At 40.1% G+C, this 21,841-nt stretch overlaps 1 protein-coding gene across 1 annotated transcript in view; it reads right to left on the bottom strand.

Moving 5' to 3' along the window:
• Positions 1-21,841, bottom strand: part of CDYL2 (chromodomain Y like 2) — a 59,674-nt gene that overhangs the window by 24,420 nt on the left and 13,413 nt on the right. Inside the window, exon 2 of the mRNA XM_058034314.1 lies at positions 2,837-3,431. Coding sequence (XP_057890297.1) covers positions 2,837-3,431 — 595 coding nt within the window. The remainder of the gene's footprint in view (positions 1-2,836; positions 3,432-21,841) is intronic.

Raw genomic sequence — 21,841 nt, 5'->3', positions numbered from 1 at the left:
GAGAAAGTTTTGAAACCCAAAATGTTTGGAACAAAATTTCAGTTATTCAACAAATTGGGCATTTTTCTCTGAAACTTTCTTCATTTGTAATTTGTAAAATTTCAGCCTGGTTTTGTGTGGGTTTCTGTGATAATAATGGGACACAGGGCAGGATCACACTGGCATCCTCTGTGTGAGTGTGAATACTGAGGGAGTTCAGGAAATTGTTGGACTTGGTGAAGAGTAGTGCAAGTTACTTCCACTTGATGTTTCAAACCCCTGGATCAGGAAATGTGGCTCCTCTCAAGCTTGCAGGGCAATATTAGGAAAAAACCTAGTGATTTGATTTTGACCCTTCTTCACCAATTTCTGTCTGCTATTCCTCAGACAGTCTCATCTCTCCTCTCTGTAGCCTTCTCCACTCTGCATGTGCTGGGTATCCCACAGCAGGACTCGAGGGATTCCTGACCTGGGCAGAGCTGCTGAGTTTGGGCTTTTCAGAAAAGAACCAGACAGAGATTTAAAGATCTCCTCCTTTTGCCTACAGAATGCAAGGGGAAGAAAATACAGAACCCAAGTGATGGATTTGGAGAACACAAAAACTGTAATGAAGAGCTGTGTGAGAGGAGCTGCAGAGATCAGCTCTCGGGCCAGGAGAGAACACCTGGCTGCTGAGGAAAAGCAGCTTTCCCCTGAACCAGAGCTCTCTGCCAGAGATTTTTCAATCAGGGCTGATGGAAGCCACTCCTTAGCTCTTGTGGGGACAAAGGAGAGGCTCATTTGACCTTACAGCTCTTTGTGACCCTTCAGTTCTTCATTAAACAAAAAATTCTAAAATATGGGAATTAATGCATTTCAAAGATACATTTTGTATCAGAACTTCTCCACTAATAACATAAAATATTAGAAAAACTTAATTAGAAACAGGTAAAAAAACCCACCAAAACTTTATACACATCTGTAATTAGACATGCAAATTGTCTTAAAGAAGCAGGTAACTTTTAAGCATTCTTACATGAGCTCAAACTCCTCACAATGCAAAAGCCAAAATACACTTTAAAGTGATTTAACCTCAAATTTCATTGGCTTCATCAGGAGTACTTATGCATTTAAATCTGACCATGCATTTTGCTGGTTTGGGAGTTTTTAGTAGCATTATTTGATGCCTGGTTTGAAAGATTCCAGTAGCTGTCACATAGAGCCAGTAAGACTGGGCAAGGTCAGTTCTCCTTCCCAAATCAACCATTTGCCAGGTTGCCAGTAGGCTGGAAAATGGAAAGCAGGGTGATATAATTTATGTTGACTTCTGAAAAGTTTTTGGCAGGGCAATTCAGCAGAAGCTGTTAAGGAAATGAGTACTATCATGGGCTATAGAAAGTAGCTAATAAAAATAAATAATTGGAACAAATGGTTACTTTTCATCATGTCAAGCTGGCTGTCCCAAGGATCTGCAGGAGGATTAGTTTATTTAATGTATGTATTAATGAGCTGGGAAGAGAAATAGGAGAGGAAAACTCGAAGGCAATACAAAATAAGTAGAGTGAAAACTGGGAAAGATTTTGAAGAGCTTCACTGAATCAAAATAAAAAGGTGAATTGGCAACAGTAAAGCAGATTAAATGCATAGTGAAAGGGATCATACATAAAGCTGTGTTCTAAATTAACTGTAACAAGGAAGGAAAAAAACCCCAAGAGCAACTGTGGATCACTCAATGAAAACCTTTATGCAGTGTGTAAGAGCAGAAAAAATAATTCTCCAAAGGTTCTATCATCACTGTATCAGTAAGCAGTGGGAAATCATTTGGAACAGCTCCTGCTGTTTTCAAAAGGTATTAAAACCACCCCCCACAACAATGGCACAAGGAGATACTCAGCACTCTCAGGAATCAGCAAAGCCTTCCAGGTGGCAGGAAGGCTGAAAGGGCTGGGGCTGCCCACAGACTGACAGGGCACCCTCCACCTCATCCCTTCACAGAGGGACAAGAGGCCACTCAGTGAAAGGAAAGGTCAGCTCCCCCCAACAAAATCCCAAATCCCAAATCCTGATCAAATAAAATGTGCATCTTATTGTTAGCTCCTAAAAATAACTGTCACAAAACACCATTGAGGCTGTAAATTTGGTAGGATTAAAAACAAACCAAAAATATTGGACACATACAGATAATGAGAAGCTATTTGATTTCCTGTAAGTTGAATAGTTCTTATAGAGAATATAAACCTTATTCTTGGAGAACTAAGCAAGTCAGTAACTATGATGATTAGAGAGAAATGTCTCCTATATCTTCTTGTTCACTTCAAGACTGTTTCTACCTTCCTCTAAAGTCTGTCTTAGGACTTGTGATGTGTCCAGTCACTGTCAGAGACAAGGACCTGGCTGTTCTGAATGTTCCTGATTATGACAAGCATTAATACTGAATAACTTGAATGTTATTCAGCCACACTTACCAGGGGACTTTAGCAAGGGTGGTATTAATTCCAAAATAATTCTGGTTTCTCTAGACCACTGGGTTTGAGCACACCTGAGTAGTGATTTGTTACATGGTGATACACAAACCCAAAGCTGCAGCACTATTACACATCTCAGTTGTCATTCCTACTCCATGCCCTGTCCTCACTTCCCATGGGGATTTACACTGCAAATCTCGTGACAGAGCCCACACTGCTTCACCATCACTCTGTGGGAAAGGGAAGAGAGAAGCCAACTGATAAAAAAAGTGTATAATATGTAGGGAAAGTGTGGAACTTGTTTGTGTGCTTCTCACCATATCAGTTGTGTGACAACAGTTTTTCCACGAGTGGGCCCTACTTGCAATGAACACCCTCTCCCTCCCGCACAGCGAGTTCTGTAAATCACATACCAATGCCATTCACCACAGGGGAATTGTTACTGACTTCCAACACGCTGGGCAAGTTTTGTTCTCCTTCGTGATCATTTAAATCCACGTTTTGCTGCTGTGAGCCATTCCCAAAATGTCTAGAATCTTTCTCATGGCTGCCATCTCCATTCTGCAGACCATTATGTGGCTTTTTCAGTGGCATAATCTGTAAACCGCTGGGAGTAGTTCGGTAAGTCACAGTTTTAGCAGCCCTGTCATTTGCAGACCCTGGCTTTGCTGCATATCCTCGTTTCTGTTTTTGATGAGATGGATTAATTCTCTTCCTTTTGTGTGTTGATCCTTTAGGCTTCCCAGATTCAGAAGGTCTGTGTGATATTTTCTCCACGGACGAGCCTCGGCTTTCCCGCAGCAGTTTGGGAGCGCTGCCATGTTTGCCGTGCCGGGATCGCTTCTCTCTGGTAATGTGCAGTCTGTTGAACTCATCAATAAATTCCTCACAATGGAGCAGGTGGTGTTCAGGTTCCCAGGTGTCTTCGTTGCTCCCATAGCCTTTCCACCTAATCAGATATTCCCATTTGCCCTTCTTGTTCTTCCTTTTGTCTACAATCCTCTCTACCTAAAAGGAAAAACCAAAACAGTGTTAGAAAGAATTCCCACGAACAGACCTGGCAGTACAGGAGTGAAACGCAGAGCGCCAGTGGTATTTTGACAGCAAGGCCACTGCCCCTTCTGAAAACATTAAAAGAGACATAAACATCCCCAAATCTGATCTGCTCCAATGTGAAGAAACAAGAGAGAGTCTGAGATCATTAATGAAAGCACAATGTCTTTGAAAATCTGGTTGCAAAATGAGACTCTTGCTTTACATTCCTCAGCTACCTCTTGTTTCAAAGAGCCAAATAAAGTGGCTTTTGCTGCTTTGTTTGTTACTGATAATTCTCCTGAATCCACGGATGTATTTTGTCCCTATAACATTCCCCAGTCTTCTTTGTGCCTTGAAACTACCTTGAACAGAAAACTAATGACAACAAATTGCAGTATTTCACAGCAGAGATCTTGTCTGCAGTAGTATACATCCACTTTGCTGCCTCCAACTTACACAAATTTTTGAATGCACCAATTAAAAAAAAAAGCAAAGAAAGGGCATTAAGTCAGGATTCTTACATTGAAGGAATGAATTTTATCAGCTTCTGCTGGAGAATGTCATTGTAAGAACATTTCTACACCAAGGGCTAATGGACTGTATTGGGAATGCACCCTAAATATGAATTAACAGCAACATTATACTGTGCAACTTGGATGCTGGTCAAGCCTCAAGTAGAGGGAGAATGCAGAGAAAAATCCAAACACCACACCAGTGGCAGCAAGTGGGGATTAAACTGAACCAAGTGAAATTCAGATCAAGTCATTGGGAAAAATGTTGTAATGACAGTAGGAATAATACTTGGTAATGTGGGAAAGGTAGGGAGAAAAAACAGTTTTTGTTACATAAATCTGTCATGAAAAGTCAATGCTGGAAGATCAGTTATGATAAGGAAAATTTCAAAGACTCTCCCAGGTTTTCTTTTTTCATTGTTTAATTTTTAAATTTTGTTTTTAATATGTGGTTTATGAAGGATAAAGATGCCACTAATGAAAAAAAATCATTATCATTAACCCAAAGCAGTATTGTTAATTTAGAAGAATAAATAAGTGGACAGATCATGTAACAGCTTTCACTGCTCCTCAATGAAAAATCATCTCATGTGAAGAACAACAGTGGAATCTGTAAGGAGAATTTAACCTTGAAGAAGGGCAATCACAGCAGTGTAAGTAATTGTTCATTTTAGGTCTCTTGTTAGAGCAAACTAATGGATTAATTCTGTCTGTTCACTGCCTGGAACTGTACATTCATAGAAATCTTGGTGGGTTCCCCAAAGGAGTCTAAATGTAATTAGCAACTAAACATTATAGTTCTATCTCAGTTAATTTACATGGGAACTGTGCTGAGATATCTGTCTCTGAGTCATAGTGGGCAACTTCCTCCATCTCCAGGGCTCCCACTGCAGCATCTCAAACAGCTCCTTCCTGTGCTCTGCCTTATCAAATATCTACACAGAACCACCTCAGAAGCAAAGCAAGGCATCCTCTTTACTCTGAATTTAGCACAGTCCCCTTCAGGATTGCTCAGAGAGGCAAAACAATTAACTGAAGCTCAGGCTGGGCAGGTTTGAGGTAATTTGTCTAAAAAGAGGGAAAAGTCTTCACAAAATGAATGAACTGGCATTTTTTTTTTCCTCATGTGGGATGTGTGGCTTTCAATTGTCAAACTAATAGTAGACTTATTATGATCTTGTTGACTTTATAGAGAGCAGCTGTCCAAATTAGCCTTGGCTTTAAAATACTTTCATCTTCCTATCAGGGACTAGCCAGAAAAACTGTACATTGAACCACGGAACTCTGTGTGGGCTGCCTGTGGATTTGTTACCTTAATTACTGCAGCTTGCTAAAGCAAGGAGCAAAACACATACATGTGTGTCCTGGGGAAAAAATGAAATTGCTGCTAAACTTGGTAGACCACAGCTATCAGTACTGGAGAGTGTGGGTTCCTGCTTTTCTGTCTTTGTCTGTACCAGATAAACAGTGTACATGCATTCCCCTCCCTTTCCATTCAGGACTTTGCACTTGGAACACAAACTCTGTGTCAGTTTGGTGCTGCTTGAGAGTTACTTGTCTTTGTTTTGGGGGATTGCACCAGCTTTGTTCCCCAACTTGCTCACTAAGGGAAGAACCTCAGAAAGGATGGACAAATACCTTTTTTGGGATCACATACAAAAACCATCTCTCCACCCTCACCTTGTTTCACTTGGGCACATACACAGATTTCTTATTTTGACATTGTTGCTCTATGTGAAGAGGTTTTGTGGAGGGTGTTGTTTAATATGGAACACACTCAAGTATTTTGGTGATGAGGCATCCTGCATTTCAATTAGGAGGATAAAAGGAGAAAATATGAGTAGTCTTTGTTCCTGGGAAATAAAATAATGGCAATGGAGGATGTGATTAACCACTTAAACACATCATGAAGGGAGAATAAAAGCAGTCATGAAATTGGGTCAAATTTAATAAATAGTTTCTGAAAAAATGTTCAGAAAGCAAATATATTTGGGTAAGACAGCATTTTCAGAACAAAACTATCAATGTTCAAATTTAACTTACTAAAATGAAGACTAAATAAACTGAAGACAAAAAGTTTTGTTTCTGGTCAACCCTCTTTTCAGTTTATTGTTTTGCTGAAGAGAAAATGAAAAAAATGTGGTATAATCCAAAATTAGTTTGTTTTCCTTGATTTTTTTAGTTCAACCATAATACCCAGTAGCTTGACTAATGATGCATAAAAAGTCTGAGTAGATATTTTCCTGTCCTCATTACTGCCTCATTGTTCACTGAATGCATCTGAGGGGTAGCATCAGATATACTTGACCTCTCAACATCCTTTTCTACCACAGGGCTTTAAGTTCTTCAGTAATATTTATCCCCTTTAGGTGCCACTGGGGAGTGCTTCAGTGGAGGCATAAATATCAGGGTTTTAGCCACACCTGCTGCTGTCTGTCTCATTTCCCTCCCATCCACAGTCCACAGTAACAACAAACATCACTACTTTGTTTTTTTAATGATGCATGATGTTTGTTTTAACAGATACTATGTGAAATAATAATCTGATTGTATTTACTTAAGGTTGCACAAATCATATCAGTTTTCTTAATGAGAAATAATTCTGTGACAGCTAGTGATTAATAGAAATAATACCTTCAATCCTCCCCTAGAATAAGCAACACATTTCTGAGAATATGCAGGAAACATCTAGGGCTTCAGTGTCTTATTTTCCATTTCCCCCCTCAGTTCCAGCTTTAATCAGAACTGAGTAACATGTTCCCAAAAGTGACCCTGGTAGTTACAGTTGCCATATCCATGATTTCACTATATTTGCTTTGGAAAACTAAGGAGTTAAATTTAATAAAAGTGCAATGACTACAAACAAACCTTGTAGAGGTATCACAGTTAAAAGATTGCCAGAAATGTCATGTACCATCACTTCCCTGGATTCTCTCTCTCTCCCTGCCCCTGCTGGGCAATTCTGGATGAACTGAGGTTCTGATATGTTATCATATAAATAATTTTAAAGAGAACAAATAGAATAAGAACAAGGCATCTGTGCAAATGCATTTGCAACAAACTTTTTAGCTTCCAAGTAGTCTTAAACCTTTCTCTATACACAGCTGCACAAACTAGGATGAAAGTCATAAATAAAAAGCCTTTAAAATATATCTGCATTCTATACTTCATATGAAATAAAATAATACATTAGTGGATTAAAGTACAAATATCTAGAGCTTCATAAACTTTAGTGTTTTGTTTATAAATGCAGAGTACAACAACCCCCCACCCTTCCTTCACAGAAAATTCTGGATCAAAATCATTTAATCACACAAAGTTATTGTTTGCTTATCAAAAAAATTAAATTTAGGCTAAGTTTAAAAAGGGTAATTCCTATGGAATTATTTCTACAGCTGTAACTATAATGTCAAAGCACAGCACACTCATCTGTGTTCACAGCTCTAACGAGCATAAATAAAAATCCTTGTGTTCCCAGAAAACACCTTCTGGGAGATCAGTAAACTTCTAGAAACATTTGGAAGGTTGCATATACACTTAGTGATTTCCAAAATAAACACATGTCATCTCCTCTTCTTGCCATGCACATCCATGGAAGCAACTGAAACTGTAATCACTGGTGTTCAGATGGTCTCTGGTAGTGAACTCCTCAGAGCATCAGAGCCACTGCAGGAAAGACACTGGAAAAACTGCCTTTCATTGCTATGATTACAGGACTTGTACTGGTTTATGTGGGTTTTTTTCATTGGAGGTCTTTGTCCCATGTTGTGCCTGAGGGTGTTGGAAGAGTGTTTGAAGAAAATGCCAAAGAAGGAAAGGCAGTAAGATTTCTGAGAGAGATAAAGGCCATCTGATTCAACATGTTTGTCTTTTAAAAATTCACTATTGCCCTAACTTCCCCCTTGTTGTTACCTTTGCTTTGAGAAATACTCTATCTCATTAGCAGTAAATCTTTTGCCTTCTTGTCTTTGTAACTTGTTTTTTTTTTTCTTGTTTTTGTATTTGATTTCACAAAATCTGGTAATTGGAGCATTTGTTCCAGATGTACAAAAAATATGGCAACATATCTTCTGAAGCAGCCAGTATTCAAGTTAGGAAAATAACAGTGGAATGGCTGCTGGGACTCTCTTGAGAATCTGACCCATGGAGTAGGTCCAGCTATGAAACCCCCTCAGTACTAAATCTGTGCTGTTACCTGGAAGGTCACAATGAAATAAAAGGGCTAGAGAGTCTTAAAAACAAAAGGGAAGCCATTCTTCATTGGAATTACTCTTAGGCAAAACATCAAATGACCTCTTCCCAAGAAAACCAGTGGACACCCCATTAATCTCAAAAGACACTGCTTTTTGTTCAGTTCCTTTTTTTTTAAGCATATGGGGTTTTTATTTTCTGATTTCCAATTTCCTTAGAATCAGAAGAGATTGTAAAACTTAGTAAGGAACTCCCGGAACTTCTGCATTTTCACTGGGAAGAGCCTATCAGCCTGGTATGGAAACCACTGCATTGGGTATGTGTGTCCTTCAACACAGGCATGGGAAGACTCAAAACAGGATAAACAAATGCTGTGACATCTCCTGCTGCTCCCTGTCCTGCACCTTTGATGTTCCCCTCCTGAGAGACAGTAACACTCAGAGGTGTCCTGCTCTGAGATTCCATGGTTGGGGTTTAGACAGAAAACCAGGAGTGCAATGCCATCAGTTGTATTTACAGTAGTGGTGCAGCCATTAGAAGTTACTGCTCAATGTGGTGTTCTCTCATTGCCCTTTTCTGGACCCAACACTTTGCTGCAGAAGTACAGTGTGTGAGTTACCTTCCCTGAGCAACATTTGTCTAAGGGGCCTCCTGGCAGAGGGAGTTTCCCCTCATTAGCAGCAGAGATCCAATCTGAGGGCCTGAACCAACCACACTTCCAAGAACACTCATATCTTCAGTGACCTTATACCAGCTTCTGGGAAGTCTCATCTTTCTGTGAAATTCAGTCTCATTGAAACTGAAATTCTGCTCTGGTCTCTGTTGTTCTTTCCTGACTCTCTTCAACCCTGTCCTAGTGCTGCATCTCCACTCCCACACTGGGGCCCTGGTTCCCCCTGGTTCCATCTGTCCTGCTGCTCACTCTACCAACAGGACCCATTTTCATAGCCCTGTCCTCTCTTGTTTTGTTTCCAAAAGATTTTTCCTGGTCAGAACTTAAGAGTGCTCAAATCTCTCAGTCTGTTAAAGCCATTTCACTCTCCCACTATAAATTTAAGGATGTAATCTACATCACTTTCTTTTCTTAGGATTTGGAAGAGTATAAGTTATACCTGTGGGGGAAGTGCCACAATCATTGTGGGTTTTGGAGCAAACAGGAATAAGAATATACACAAGAGTCTTGGACTGGAGGGAAGGTGGTTTTGTACAAACTGATACTGTCCCCTAGAACAGGAAACTTGACAGATGACAAAGGGATCAGAAAGAAACTTTTTGGTCAACTGATGTAGTCCCTGCCATTGTAGGCAATTGCATCACACAAACCCTTTCATACTGGACATGTTTGTGAGACAGAACATATTTCTGTCCAGGCTTATTGCTCATAGGTTGCACAGCAAAGAGCTGTTCCTTCCTAAATGCATTGATTTTGTTAAAATGTCTTAGGCTTTCATTTGGCAGGCAAGTATGTTTTCAAAGTTGCAAAAGAAGTGTATGAAAAAATCAAGATCTTTTATAGCAGCAGGTTAAGTAATCTTGAGAATATTCTTTATAGAGAGACAGAACAGGAGTTTTTCCTTTGCAATCAAAGAGTGCATCCATATCACCAAAAACTGTCATGCAATATGGGGGAGACCTCTCTGGATTTGTTCCTCCATAAAAGGTTTAAATACTTTTGACTTACAGGCATTATCACCACATACCACACACATTTTGGAAATCCAAAAAACATGGTTCTGTTTATTTTAAAGCACAGTGACACATTTTATTTATCAAATCTCTGTTTTCTTTTGTACAATAAATCAGTTTGCTACTGTATTTCATTGGTAATAATTGAAAAGAAAGCAAGAAGCAGGACATTCCAAATTCTTGTTGTTCTTTGTGCTAAACGTGGTCAGTTCTGAACACACCCACCACAAACTTGCTGGCACAACTCATTTCTGCCAAATTTACTGGGAATCTCCAGTTTTCTACTATCTGAGAGCGTGTGTGGGAAATGTGTGCATTTATCAGCAAAGAAGGGCTCAGCACACACAGTATGGTTCTGATTCTGCCTGTACTTCCTTTAAGTACTACAAGTCAGCACAATTATTCCCTATTTACTTACATGCAAGTAAAACTAAGTAGGAATCCCTGGGATTTAAACCAAGAAGATTTTAGGTTTTTTATTTTAAAACAAGTTTATAGGAACAGGAGCATGACTTGAAGAGACTTCTAAGCAAACCAGTGTTTAGATGAACAGATCCCTGTTCTCTCAGTAGAACTGCTTGGAATTTGTTAAAAATACTCATGTTTCCAAACAGATTTTGAAATGTGTTAAGTAATACTTAAAAAATAAAAATATGACTATCACTAAAGGTGCTCCTCAACATTAAAGCAACTCCAGAAGTGCAGGAAGCAATTATTAATTTACATATAATTTTACCTGAAATAATTAGAAAAAGATTAATTCTGTTTTCTTTTATATTCATTGGCAGTTTTTTCTTCTTTATCTTGTTCAGTTATGGCTTTTTTTGGTTTTTTGTACAGTTTACACAGTATTTTTCTTCACCATATGGGCTTCATTCAGATTCAACTCAAGGCCAGGACTTCAGTTCAACACTTTTACATCCATCTCAAAGCTTAGTCAGAAGTGAAGATTCCACATTAAAAAAACACAAAGGTTTAGCTATAATACAGCATAAACAAATATTTGAACTTTTTGCTGTACTGCCACTCAGTGAGTCATTGCTTTGCAAATGCTACTGGTACGACTGTCACAAAACAAACCACATGTTCTTGTGGGGTAGGTAGAAAAATATTATCTTAGCCCTTTTACAGCAAAGTGGTAAACTTGAGCACAGAGATGTGAAAGCCTTGGTTTTGGGGAGCCCTGTGTCACTACATGTGTCTATAGGAGCTGAGGATTTGGGATTTCAGATGTCCAGAGAAGATTTACCAAGTGAACTTGCTGGCTCTGCATAGGTGACATGGCAAAGAGGACATGAGGGACAAGAGGGGGCTACAAGGGGACACTGGTCAGTCCTGTATTAAAGGGCTCAAAGTGCATTGTACAGGGATAGCTAAGGCAGGGTAATGCAAGAGTTTTGCAGAGATTTTCAAGGATTGAAGTGAAAGCTTGGTAAGAATGAAGGCGCCGGGTTGCAAAACAAGACAAATGGACAATGAGATGTAGTTACTCTAGATCCAGGATATGAAACAGCAGTTTTTGTGTAAAGGATCTCCAGTGGCAGTATGCATTTTGTAGTTCTTGCACACAGGGAGATAGAACTATTTTTTAAATTATTGTCATGGCTTAGAAATTATATTCTCCAATTTAGTACTCTCTTTAAAACCACCCTTTGTTCTCCCTCCCCCTCCAACTGGAGACACAAAAGGTAAAGACCATGGGTTGAGATATGAACAACAATGAAACTGCAGTGGGATAAAAATTAACACTAACAACAACAAGAGGTATAAGAAAATAAATAATTCACACAGAAAAACTCCCTGTAAGTAAACAACACCAGACAGCTCCCTCTACCACATTTTCTTGACTGGAAGAAACCCTCTCTCCCTGGAAGAGTCCCTTTTCCTGTCCCTGACAATTATGTGAGGAAATATAGAAAAACGTCAGGGTTCTGGCCATGCCCCTTCTGGCTACCACAAAAAATTAACCCTGTCCTGGCCAGAACTAGGACAACAATGATACATACCTGACAGAGAAATCAAAAATAATCCCTGGATCTGCATGTGAAGGAGGACAGTAATCTCTCCCCATCACTGACACAGAAGGCAGAATAAAATGCAGAACCCTGTCCATGTTATATGAGTGACTGGACAGGGATAAGGTGATATGAGAAGGATAAATCATAAATCCACTTCATACTTTCTATCCAGACTAGAATAAGGGGCAGCTGGTTTGGAAGATCCATATAGCAAAAGTAGTAACAGTCAAATTTGTGAATAATACCATGCAGGGAAAGGTTTTAAAGGGAAAGGGCTAAAAATAGATGACTTTGTACAATACAGAAGGCCGAGGGGTGATCGTTTGAGTGAAAAGCTGAAGTAGCAGTTTGGGAAGTAGCAGGATAATAAGGGAAGAAAACTCATGAAACACAAAGGTTTCTTTCAGAATTCAGTAGAATTCTTCATTTTTGTGGTTACACAAATGAAGTTAATGTGGTGGCAGAATACAGGAAAGAGCCAAAAAGAAAGGTAGAGCAGAAAAAGGAATAAAGAAACATGCTTTAGGCAACTATAATGGCATGACAGGAGCACAGAATATTACAACTAAGTATCCAGGATACCAGAGCAACATCACAGAAAAATGGCACAGAAAATTTCAAAAATTATCTGTGAAGAAGTAATTGTCAAAAGGGAAGAATAATACATCATTATCCCCATAGAAATACCATTCAGATGAGCAGGGTCAGTAGGCCAAGTTTTGGCCTCAATTATTGCATTGGTTTGCACTGCAGATTCAATTTGTTTGGGATTTGAATTCTGCCCAATGTAAAACCAACTTCCTACTGGAGCTTGGAAGGAACAAACTATCTTATGGACAGCAGCAAAGGCAGTTATGAAAGCTGTCAATGTGCATCAGTCAGATGCATCTTAAGTCATCTGAGTGTGCAGCTAATGAGAAATAATCTCCATTTAAAATATGGGGCCCAGTGCTCTAAACACAGACACAGGGTGTGAAAGCACATCCACTGATCTGTGTGCTTTGGAGCTGGGCTCTGAGGAGGCTGTTTGCTTGCAGGGTGGGTGAAAGGCACTGACACATGTGGGCTTGTCCCAGTGCCTGCAGTGAGTCAGGCTGAGCACAGCACTCTGCAGGGCACGCTCTGGCCACAGGCTGCCCTGAAACTCCTCTGGCAATGCAGAGTCCCCAGGAGCTGCCATCACAGCCTCTGATGGTGCTGCCCAGGAGACAACCTCAGCTTACCCTCCTGCTCTCCTCAGGCCCCACATCTCTTTAAAGCTGCCTTTGGACAGATGGACACCAGTCCTTGATCTCAGTGAGTCCTCTGTCAGCCTTGGTCATTCACTCAAGCCAAGGACCTGTTAACTGATGAGTCCTGAGTTCTTTCAGGTCATCATGATTCCTGATGATAAGGTTTCAGCCAAGTGTTGGCAGTACTTCCAGCCAGGCAGTACTTCTAGTAGTAGGGGTTGCTGTAGATTGGAATCCATTACTCCTTTCAGGGAGGTCCTAAGGAACAGCCCTGGGGTTTCTCAGGTGGCAGGGCACAGATCTTGTCACCCTGCTCCAAACTCCTGCCAGATCACTCCAAGGGTTCCTGTGGAGGCATGTGCACATCTCCATGCTGCAGCTACCTCCTGTTTCTGTTCAGAGATGGTGCAGACCCATCAAGCATCAGGGTGAGACTGGAACTCTGATGAAGCTGAGGAACCATTTAGAAATGTCTATGCTGGAAGCACTATTGAATATGTAAGCAGTGAATATATTACTGAGGAAATTTTCCATGTATTTGTTAGTCAGATTCCCAACTTGGCGGCTGTGTGAATATCTCAGCTGCTCCTGGATGCATTTGCAGCAATGTGGCAAAGGGCTTTGTTCCATGTCCCTCCACAGAATAGGGCAATTACAGAATTATATTTTTATAAATGTAGGTTTTTCTAAGATTGGTTCCCTACATATGTCTCACTGGGACTGGGTTAGTGTACGTTCTTTCTGTGGCACTATGCCAGTCCCAAACTGGAGCTGGGCAAGGCTGCAGCTGTCTGCTGGTTATTAACTGAGGGTTAGTGCAGAGACCAATGCACACTGGTGCTCCAACACCCAAACTGTTTTCCAGATACTTCATGAATGGACACTTAAATTCCCACTTTAGTGTAACAAACCTCTGAGTCACTTTTAATACTAAGATCCCACTTGCAAATGGTTTATGAGCTTACAAAAAGGACTTTTAACTTCTAGGACTCTAACAAATTGGACAGATAATTAATCTGATTCTAATGAGTAGGTCAGAATCTTCTGCTGTCCTCACTGTCATGCCCAGCACAAACCATACACGTGGTCAAATACTGGGACAGATGTCCTGAGAGGCTGTGGAATGTCCACACTCAGAGATATTCATATTCAGAACTTGACTGAGCAAGACCCTGAGCAGCCTAATTAAGTTGGTGCTGCCTTAAGCAAGGGATCAGATGATCTCCAGAAGTCCATTCCAACCTGCATTATTATATGATTCTGTAATACATTTTGCCTAAAATATTTAGTAATAACTTACTAATTCTTTATTCATTCTTTTTCACTTAGAAAGGCATCTCCATTTGGAAAACTGAGTTCTGTGCAACCTGTGGAAGTTTGTGTGGATGTGAATTGACTCAATTAATCTGAGTTTAGATTGACCAGGCAGCTGGAAGGGAGCTTCCTACAGCCAGCTTTGAACTTGTAACTTTCTTTGACCTGGTACCATTAGGGTTTGTTTGCCTTCAGTCATACAGCAAGAGCCATCCACTCTTTGAGATGTACAAAAAGATGGCTTTGAAGACCTAGGTCAGCTGCTCATGAATTTTCCTAGTTATTAAATGGATGCTTTTTAGTGTTGAGATACATTGTGAAGTCATTCCTCAGTGTCTTTTCAGTGTTAAAATGAACATTGAGTATTCATGGTATAAGGAGAAGAAGGAATGTGCTAAGCTGGGGTGTGAACATGTAACATGTAACATGCTTCATGGCAACAGCTGTGTATTTGCTCTTTGTTCAACATGATGGAATCAAAGGCTGGGATAAGAGGGATAAGTTGCCAAACCTTTACCACAAAGCTAAGAGGAAATACGCTAATCAAAATATACTTGTGTTTCCTGTACCTGTCCTGGAGGTTTGTGCTGAAGTAGTAATAGAGTGTTCTGCAGGGTAGGATGCTTAGATAGGGCTTCAAGGTCAGAGTTTGTGTTTCTACTCATCATCATCTCAACTGTTCTCTTTGCTTTTATCTGCCTCATCCAAAAAGAAAGCCCACTCTGTGAAGTAATTTCAGACCTGGTGTGGAAAATGGAAAAGGTGCATTGAAATAATTAGTGTGTAGAGCAGTGTACAAAATAAAAATTTTGGTGGAGCAGATCTGTTTTGAAGCGTAGTGAAAAAAAAAAAGGGAAAAATCTCAAGGTAACTTGTTCTGTATATGTGCATTTTGTACTGGTGCTCACTGCTTTCATCTCACAGTTTGGGGGCAGAATATGCAATATAATGGCCTGATGAGACCAAAACATTCCTGGCAAACTTGGGAGGGGTAAGAAACTCCCAAGAAAAAGACTACATCTGGATTATATGGCTCTGCAATAACATATGGAATTTCTGATCACACTTCAACCGTTGTTTCTCTCCAAAGAGCAGTTGTGTACAAAGGCATACATAGAAAGAATATCACAGAAATAAACAATAAGACCCACAATGGAGAGGTGCTATATTCTTACTACCTCAGCAGAAATACAAAAATATTGGGAAAAGTTTTGCTTTTATTATGCTTATAATCCATTATATGTGCTTATATGCTGTAATCCAATGAAGGAACAAAACCCTCACCCTTTTGGAATATTTTTAGGGCTAATAACTAATGTAAGGTATCTGGAATAAGTAATATTGCGGTCTAGATAACAAGAAAGTATTTCATGTTTTGACGATTTCAAGATGATGTGCACATGTTCAATTTTTTTATTTTAATTCCAAGGAAACAAGAAACTTTTGTGGTCATGCTAGAAGGATTTAAACAAACCAAGTTTGTTTTTAGATAATCACAGGATTTCCCTAGAGAGTATATAATTCCCCAATTACCACTCTGAAATGTTATTTTCATAGTTACAAAGCACCATGTAAACCTATCCTACTACATGGACACTAATGCTCATTACTGTTATTTAGCAGCATCACAGGTGGAGCTTGGAGCAGTGAGCACTTTCCTGAAATATGTAGCGTGCCATAACGTTTGACTTGATCTTGAAATGAAATGGTCACAATATGTTACTCACAAAATCTAGTACAGTCTGTCAGAAAAGTGCTAATGATTGCCCAGTGTGCCCCAAAGACAGAAATGTTAGTTTTGCTGTGCCAAAATTCGGTGTTATTCTGGAAAGGACCTTGCCCTTGGCTGCTGAATGTCACATGGACTGTGCAGTGCAGGCACAGGCAGCACCCTCTGCTCCAGCATCTTTACAGTTCCTGCCTTGCTGTTTCCATTAATGCAACATTCATAAATAGTTATGGCAGGTTTTAAAAGGCAAGTTTGCACCTGTGAATTACTTCTAGAGGGAATCACAGATATTTGATGACATGTGTAATGATAAATACTGGTTAGATGACTCTAGGGAAAAAGGGATGGAATAGTCTCTGGTTTCTCTGTAAATGGCTGGAAAGGGTCTTCCGAAGGTGACAGTAAGAAAAACATGTCTGAATCACCTGTACATCTCCTACTTTGCTGGAAAAAGTCCTTATTCAGATGAGCACTGTGATGTGTTTAATAAATTTCTCTGATGGCCACAGAATATCAAATTTTTATTCAAGATAATCTGAATATCTGAAATTTTTCTACTTTCAGTTGTTTGGTGATGCACTTTCACAGTTTTTAAACTTTTCGAAATACTATACGTATCAAAATGGACAGTCCTGTCCAAATTAATCAATAAGCCACTTCAATTTTTTTGCAAGAGTCAGAAGTGCAATTTATCTTCAACAAAAAAAATCTATTCGGCTTCAAAATTTTTAAAAATAGTCTTTAAAAATATGATAAAAAAGTTAGATCTTTTAGGAACAAAGATATTTTTCAGGCTCTCTTTATCCCAGAGATTTTGTGCATTTTATGATTTTGGTTTGTCTCAGTTTCAAGACAAATTTCAGGAGAAAACGCCCTGGAATGAGTGTTTCCTCTAAGGAGTAAAGGGCTTCAGTGGCTCCCTTTTCTTCTGTCAATGCGAGAAATAGATACCAGGGGGTGAAAGTGAAAAAAACAATGTTTATTTAAAAAATAAAAATGGAAGAAATATTGAATAGTGGAAGCTTCCCCCCAGACACCCAAGCACAGCCTCTCAGGGCCGCAGGTGCTCTCCCCTCAGTGCAGTTCCGGGCACAGCCAGCGGGGGCGCTGCTGGCTCCGGGCGGGCAGGGCTGCGATGATTGCCCGGGGCTGCAGGGGGCGCTGTGCTGCGGGCTCCGGCCGCGTCTCTCCACACGGTAATGGCGTGCGATGGGGAAGGGGCTTCCTTCACAAACCCATGTGCGTGCGTTTGTGAAGGACTTTCACTCTAGAGAGTGCAAGGAGCTGTGGCAGGAAACCTCAGGAGCAGCAAGCTGGAACAGCAGGGCAGGCACACCTGGGGCAGCAAGCAAGAGGCAGCAGAAGCTCTGCAGCTGTAGCTGGACCGTGGCACCTCCCATGTCCACAAACCCTGGAGCAGCATGGCAGGGACTGGGCAGCAGCAGCCTGGCTCCCAAACACGGCAGGGACAGAGTCCCTGGGATTGTTCACCAGCCTTAAATGAGGGTGTACCCAGTCCTGGTGGGCATGCACTGGCTCAGGGCTTCCCAATGGCACAGCAGCAAGAGAAGCCAAGCCGGCAAGCTCAGTCACAGTGCCAAAGCTAAAAAAAAGAACCAAACCAAAAAGAAGCAGGCAAAACCCACAGAAACAGCAGGATCCCTGGTCAGAGATACTGGCTGTGTATATCCAGTTGAAGGCAACATACTGAAATGAAAGGGCTGCCTTCCACCCCTCACCTAACTCCCTCTGGAAACCCCATCTTGGCTCCCAAACATAGAGACAGACAGCCCAAAGCTGGGGCAGGGAGAGCTGCCACTCCGGATACAAACAGATCAAGAACCCCAAAAATGATATGGGGTAATAAACCCATAGCCCCAAGACATGGCTCTTTCCCTTTTCTCGTGCCCATCTAGTCACAGACTCCTAAATCAGCTACATTAAATCTAATTATGTAAGTGATTGTGGTCATTGTTCAATGACGGGCATCTAGTGATAATCTAAATATACGGTGTGTCCAGTGAAAAAATGTGTAATTCTAAAGAATTAGAGTCTGAAATCACTTGTTATTTGAAACAGCAAAAAGTACTGCAAGTTTCTGCTCCATTAGAGTGATCTGCACTTTATAGTTTATTCACACACTAGAACTTACTCTCCAACAGTTGGTCACCATGCCTTTCTTCAAACTATAGATTTTTAACCACTGTTTAACATAAAAAGCTACTAATATCCTGTTCATCAAATGTTCAAAAAATAATGGTGAGACAGTCTCTGCATATATGAGCTTGAGGTTTCTAGCATTTTAGGTGTTTAGTGTATAGTGTAGTCTACAATGAAAACACAAAGTTATTAAAATAATAGCGACCTGTTAGAGTAAATTACAAGCTTGCCAACTTGGCTTCTCTTGATTCTTCACAAATTTTTTTCAATGTCACCAAAGTTTTCCTTATTTGACAAATGTTTATTCTGTAGCTATAAACCTTTGGGGATATAGTGTCTTGATAACACTAACAACCCCAATAAAAACAAATTAAAACTCTAATGCAGATCTAGAAAAACATTTTCATACCAGGGCACCAGAGAAGTCCCAGAGCCACTCTGTTAAGAGGAGCCCATGTTTCTTTTCAGTATGAGGGTCCAGATTTGCTCATTTGTGTGTCATGACAGTACTTTCAGGTTGACAGTTACAGATTGGAACACCAAAAGGGACAATTACACCAACTGAACCCACCCTGGGCTGCACAGGAATGTTCTTCATCCATGTTCTGCACGAGGTCCCAATTTCTGATACTTAAACCACATTATTCCAAAGTTATCATGCCTTAATTTGCAGTGATCCACAGAAAGTACACCATTGCTGGTAGTGAATCCAAGTCCCATAAATAGAATGCTATAACCTTAATGTTAAAAAGTGTGTCTCAACTCTGATTTTGAAGGGTAAACTTCCAGCCACTAGCACGTTTTATATCTCTTAGTTAATTTAATTTTCCAGACATTAAATCCTGCAAAGTGGTTTGCAACTTACTTGAACAGATGGTCTCTGTTTCTTTACATTTTTTAAAATTTGGGAGCTAATGTGATGGCTCTGTCTAAAATTTTGTAGCTGCTTTAGAGTCATATTCTGCAGCTTCATCCTAGCTGTTAGGGTTCATCACTTGTGTTTAAAGTTCAAATTGATATTATTTTGTACATTTTTGGGAGAGAACACTTTTATGAAGTGTGTAACTAAAATAACTGCATTCACCAGATCAATATAAGTAACTTCTTTTCTTAGTTTTATTCCTTAGAAAAACAATGCACCTCCTCTTGAAATGGCACAATTTTGACTAACAAAAATGGAAAAATTAAATGCAAGGAAGATGTGCTCACTTCTGTGCCTCAGTTTTATTTCTGGTAAAAGAAGTTTATTACTTATTGTCTTAAATCTGTAGCCATGTGCTCAGTCACATGGCCAAAGAGAAGTCTTCACTGTGCTATACTGGATCACTGCAAACAACTGTATAATTACCCACATCTGTCTACAAACTGCTTTACATCTGCACAGATCTGTACCCTGCTGGAAACAGGAAAACAGCCTTGTTTGTCTGCAAAAAGTTCAAGTGCTAAATATATATTTGGATTCATTTATAGCCATAATACTACCTAAGTGCAAAAGCTTAAAAAGAAGTAATCTATGAAAGATGCACCACTATAAAAAATTAACAATTTGCCTGAAAAAAATAATTTCAGTGTTTGGGTTATGAAAAATTGTATGCCATGAATTCAAAAATACCAATTAAACAAACTGAAACAGAACACTCTAGGAGTGTTCTGAAAGCAGACACACGAAACATTCATAAAGTGTAAGGAGTTAAATAGCTTGAATTAGTGTCTCATGTATTTTCTACCATAGTAAAGTACATTCACATGTTTTATCCAAAGAATTAGTGTCTTTTGGAGATATCTGCCCAAAAATAAGAAAGGTGTTGGTTTTGCTGACCTGACAGACCATTCACTAGGCACAAGTGATTCACCATCAGCTGCATTTGGGAAATGAAGATGTAACATTGTTTTCTTCTCAATCTCAAACTGACTAAATAGTTTGCTGAGCCTGTTGGGGTATGTAAAAGAGCTGCTGCCACTTCAGAGCAGACAGTAAAGCAAAAATTACATGGTTTTCTCCAATGAAATTCATGACTAGTGAATCAATTTCCACTGAAATAACCCAGTTGTGCCTCATCAGGGAACTCCACGGGGTAAGTGCAGTGAGTGTTTGCATCAGTGGCACATGAGCTCCCTGGTCCAGCACAGCCAAGTGTGAAGAGACAGAGGGAGCACATCAGCAACACTTCCCTGTCCTTGCAGCACGTTTGGAGCCTACGTGACATTCCAAAATACACCCTGAGTTTAGTTTTGATGCCAAGTTCTCTGTGGAGTCAGCTGTGCCAGCCTGTGTCATCCTCCAGGCTCCCCTGTGCATGGGGGCACAGAGAGTGGCAGGGGGTGCCAGGGAGCTGCAGACGGGCAGGGCAGGGCTGCCAGGGAACCTCCCAAGGACAAGGCCAACAACACCCAGGGAAATGCCCTGGCGCCACAAAGGGAAGGCATGGGAAGAGCAGGGATTGGAGGAGTTCCTTACAGAGCCTTCAGAAGAGAACCTTCAGAAGGTTTGGGATTAGGAATGATCTGGAAGTGGCCGTGTGGATTGCCCAAACTGTACATCCCTGCTGGTGAAGTGACTGCCTTGTCCACATGGGAGATTTACTGCTGGTCTGTGCTACACTCACACAGAGATGAGCAGCACAGATCTACCATAAGGAATGATGCAGCAATCCTGTTGTGTTCTGGGATGCCATCCTTCTCCTGGAATAGAGACACAACCTTTTGCTCCAGGAACGTTCTGGAAAATTGTGAATATTTTCACCTAAGGGCCAAACCCTCAGGTATCTTTTGGTTTTAGTTACCTGAAAACATTTTCAATGGCATGTTGGACATTTCTCTAATCATCTCAATCAAAATTTGCAGACTTTTTATTAGAAGTCACAGCCTTACACCACTGGCAGATTCTGATAAGTAATTCAAACAGTGTTATAGCTGTGCAAAACTAAAGCTCTCCATCACTGTAACAACCAAGGTCAACTTAGTTGGTTGAAGTTCTGTTTTTAAGTGACCTTTATAAAAATATTTAGCCCTAGGGCTTTTAATTTTCTTGGTATAGCTACCATATTTCTCAGCATTTGGTATTAAACCACACTGAAATAATTTTATAAAAGTGATTTTTTAGTTTGACTGTTCCAAAGTAGACTGTCCAAGGATAGATAACTTACAATACACATCCATTAATGAAATTGTAACGTAGCCAGAAAACAACTGTGATAGTACTTTTAAAAAAAATTATACTAGTTCATCACCCTGCTTTGCCAAAAGTGAGATAAAAGCTGCTGCAATGAATTTTTCCTTTCGAAGGCCAGTGTCCATACTATACATGGAATGAATCCTTGCCATTCATGCTTTACAAGAACAATATTAACATTCATTAAGATTTCAGCTTTAATCATGTGATGAGTTTGGTTAACAAAATTCCAACTCCTTATCTTCTGTACTTCTTACACAAAGCAAATAATTTTGTTTTTACATGAGTGTGGATCTCCTGGACTTCAGTGAGTGTCTGTGACTATGGTGAGCTGTGGAAGCCCTTTGTAGTACAATGTCTGATCAACTT

Source organism: Melospiza georgiana, chromosome 14 (genome assembly GCF_028018845.1).
Source record: "Melospiza georgiana isolate bMelGeo1 chromosome 14, bMelGeo1.pri, whole genome shotgun sequence".
Lineage (NCBI taxonomy): Eukaryota > Metazoa > Chordata > Aves > Passeriformes > Passerellidae > Melospiza > Melospiza georgiana.
This window is presented reverse-complemented; position numbering and strand designations above follow the sequence as displayed.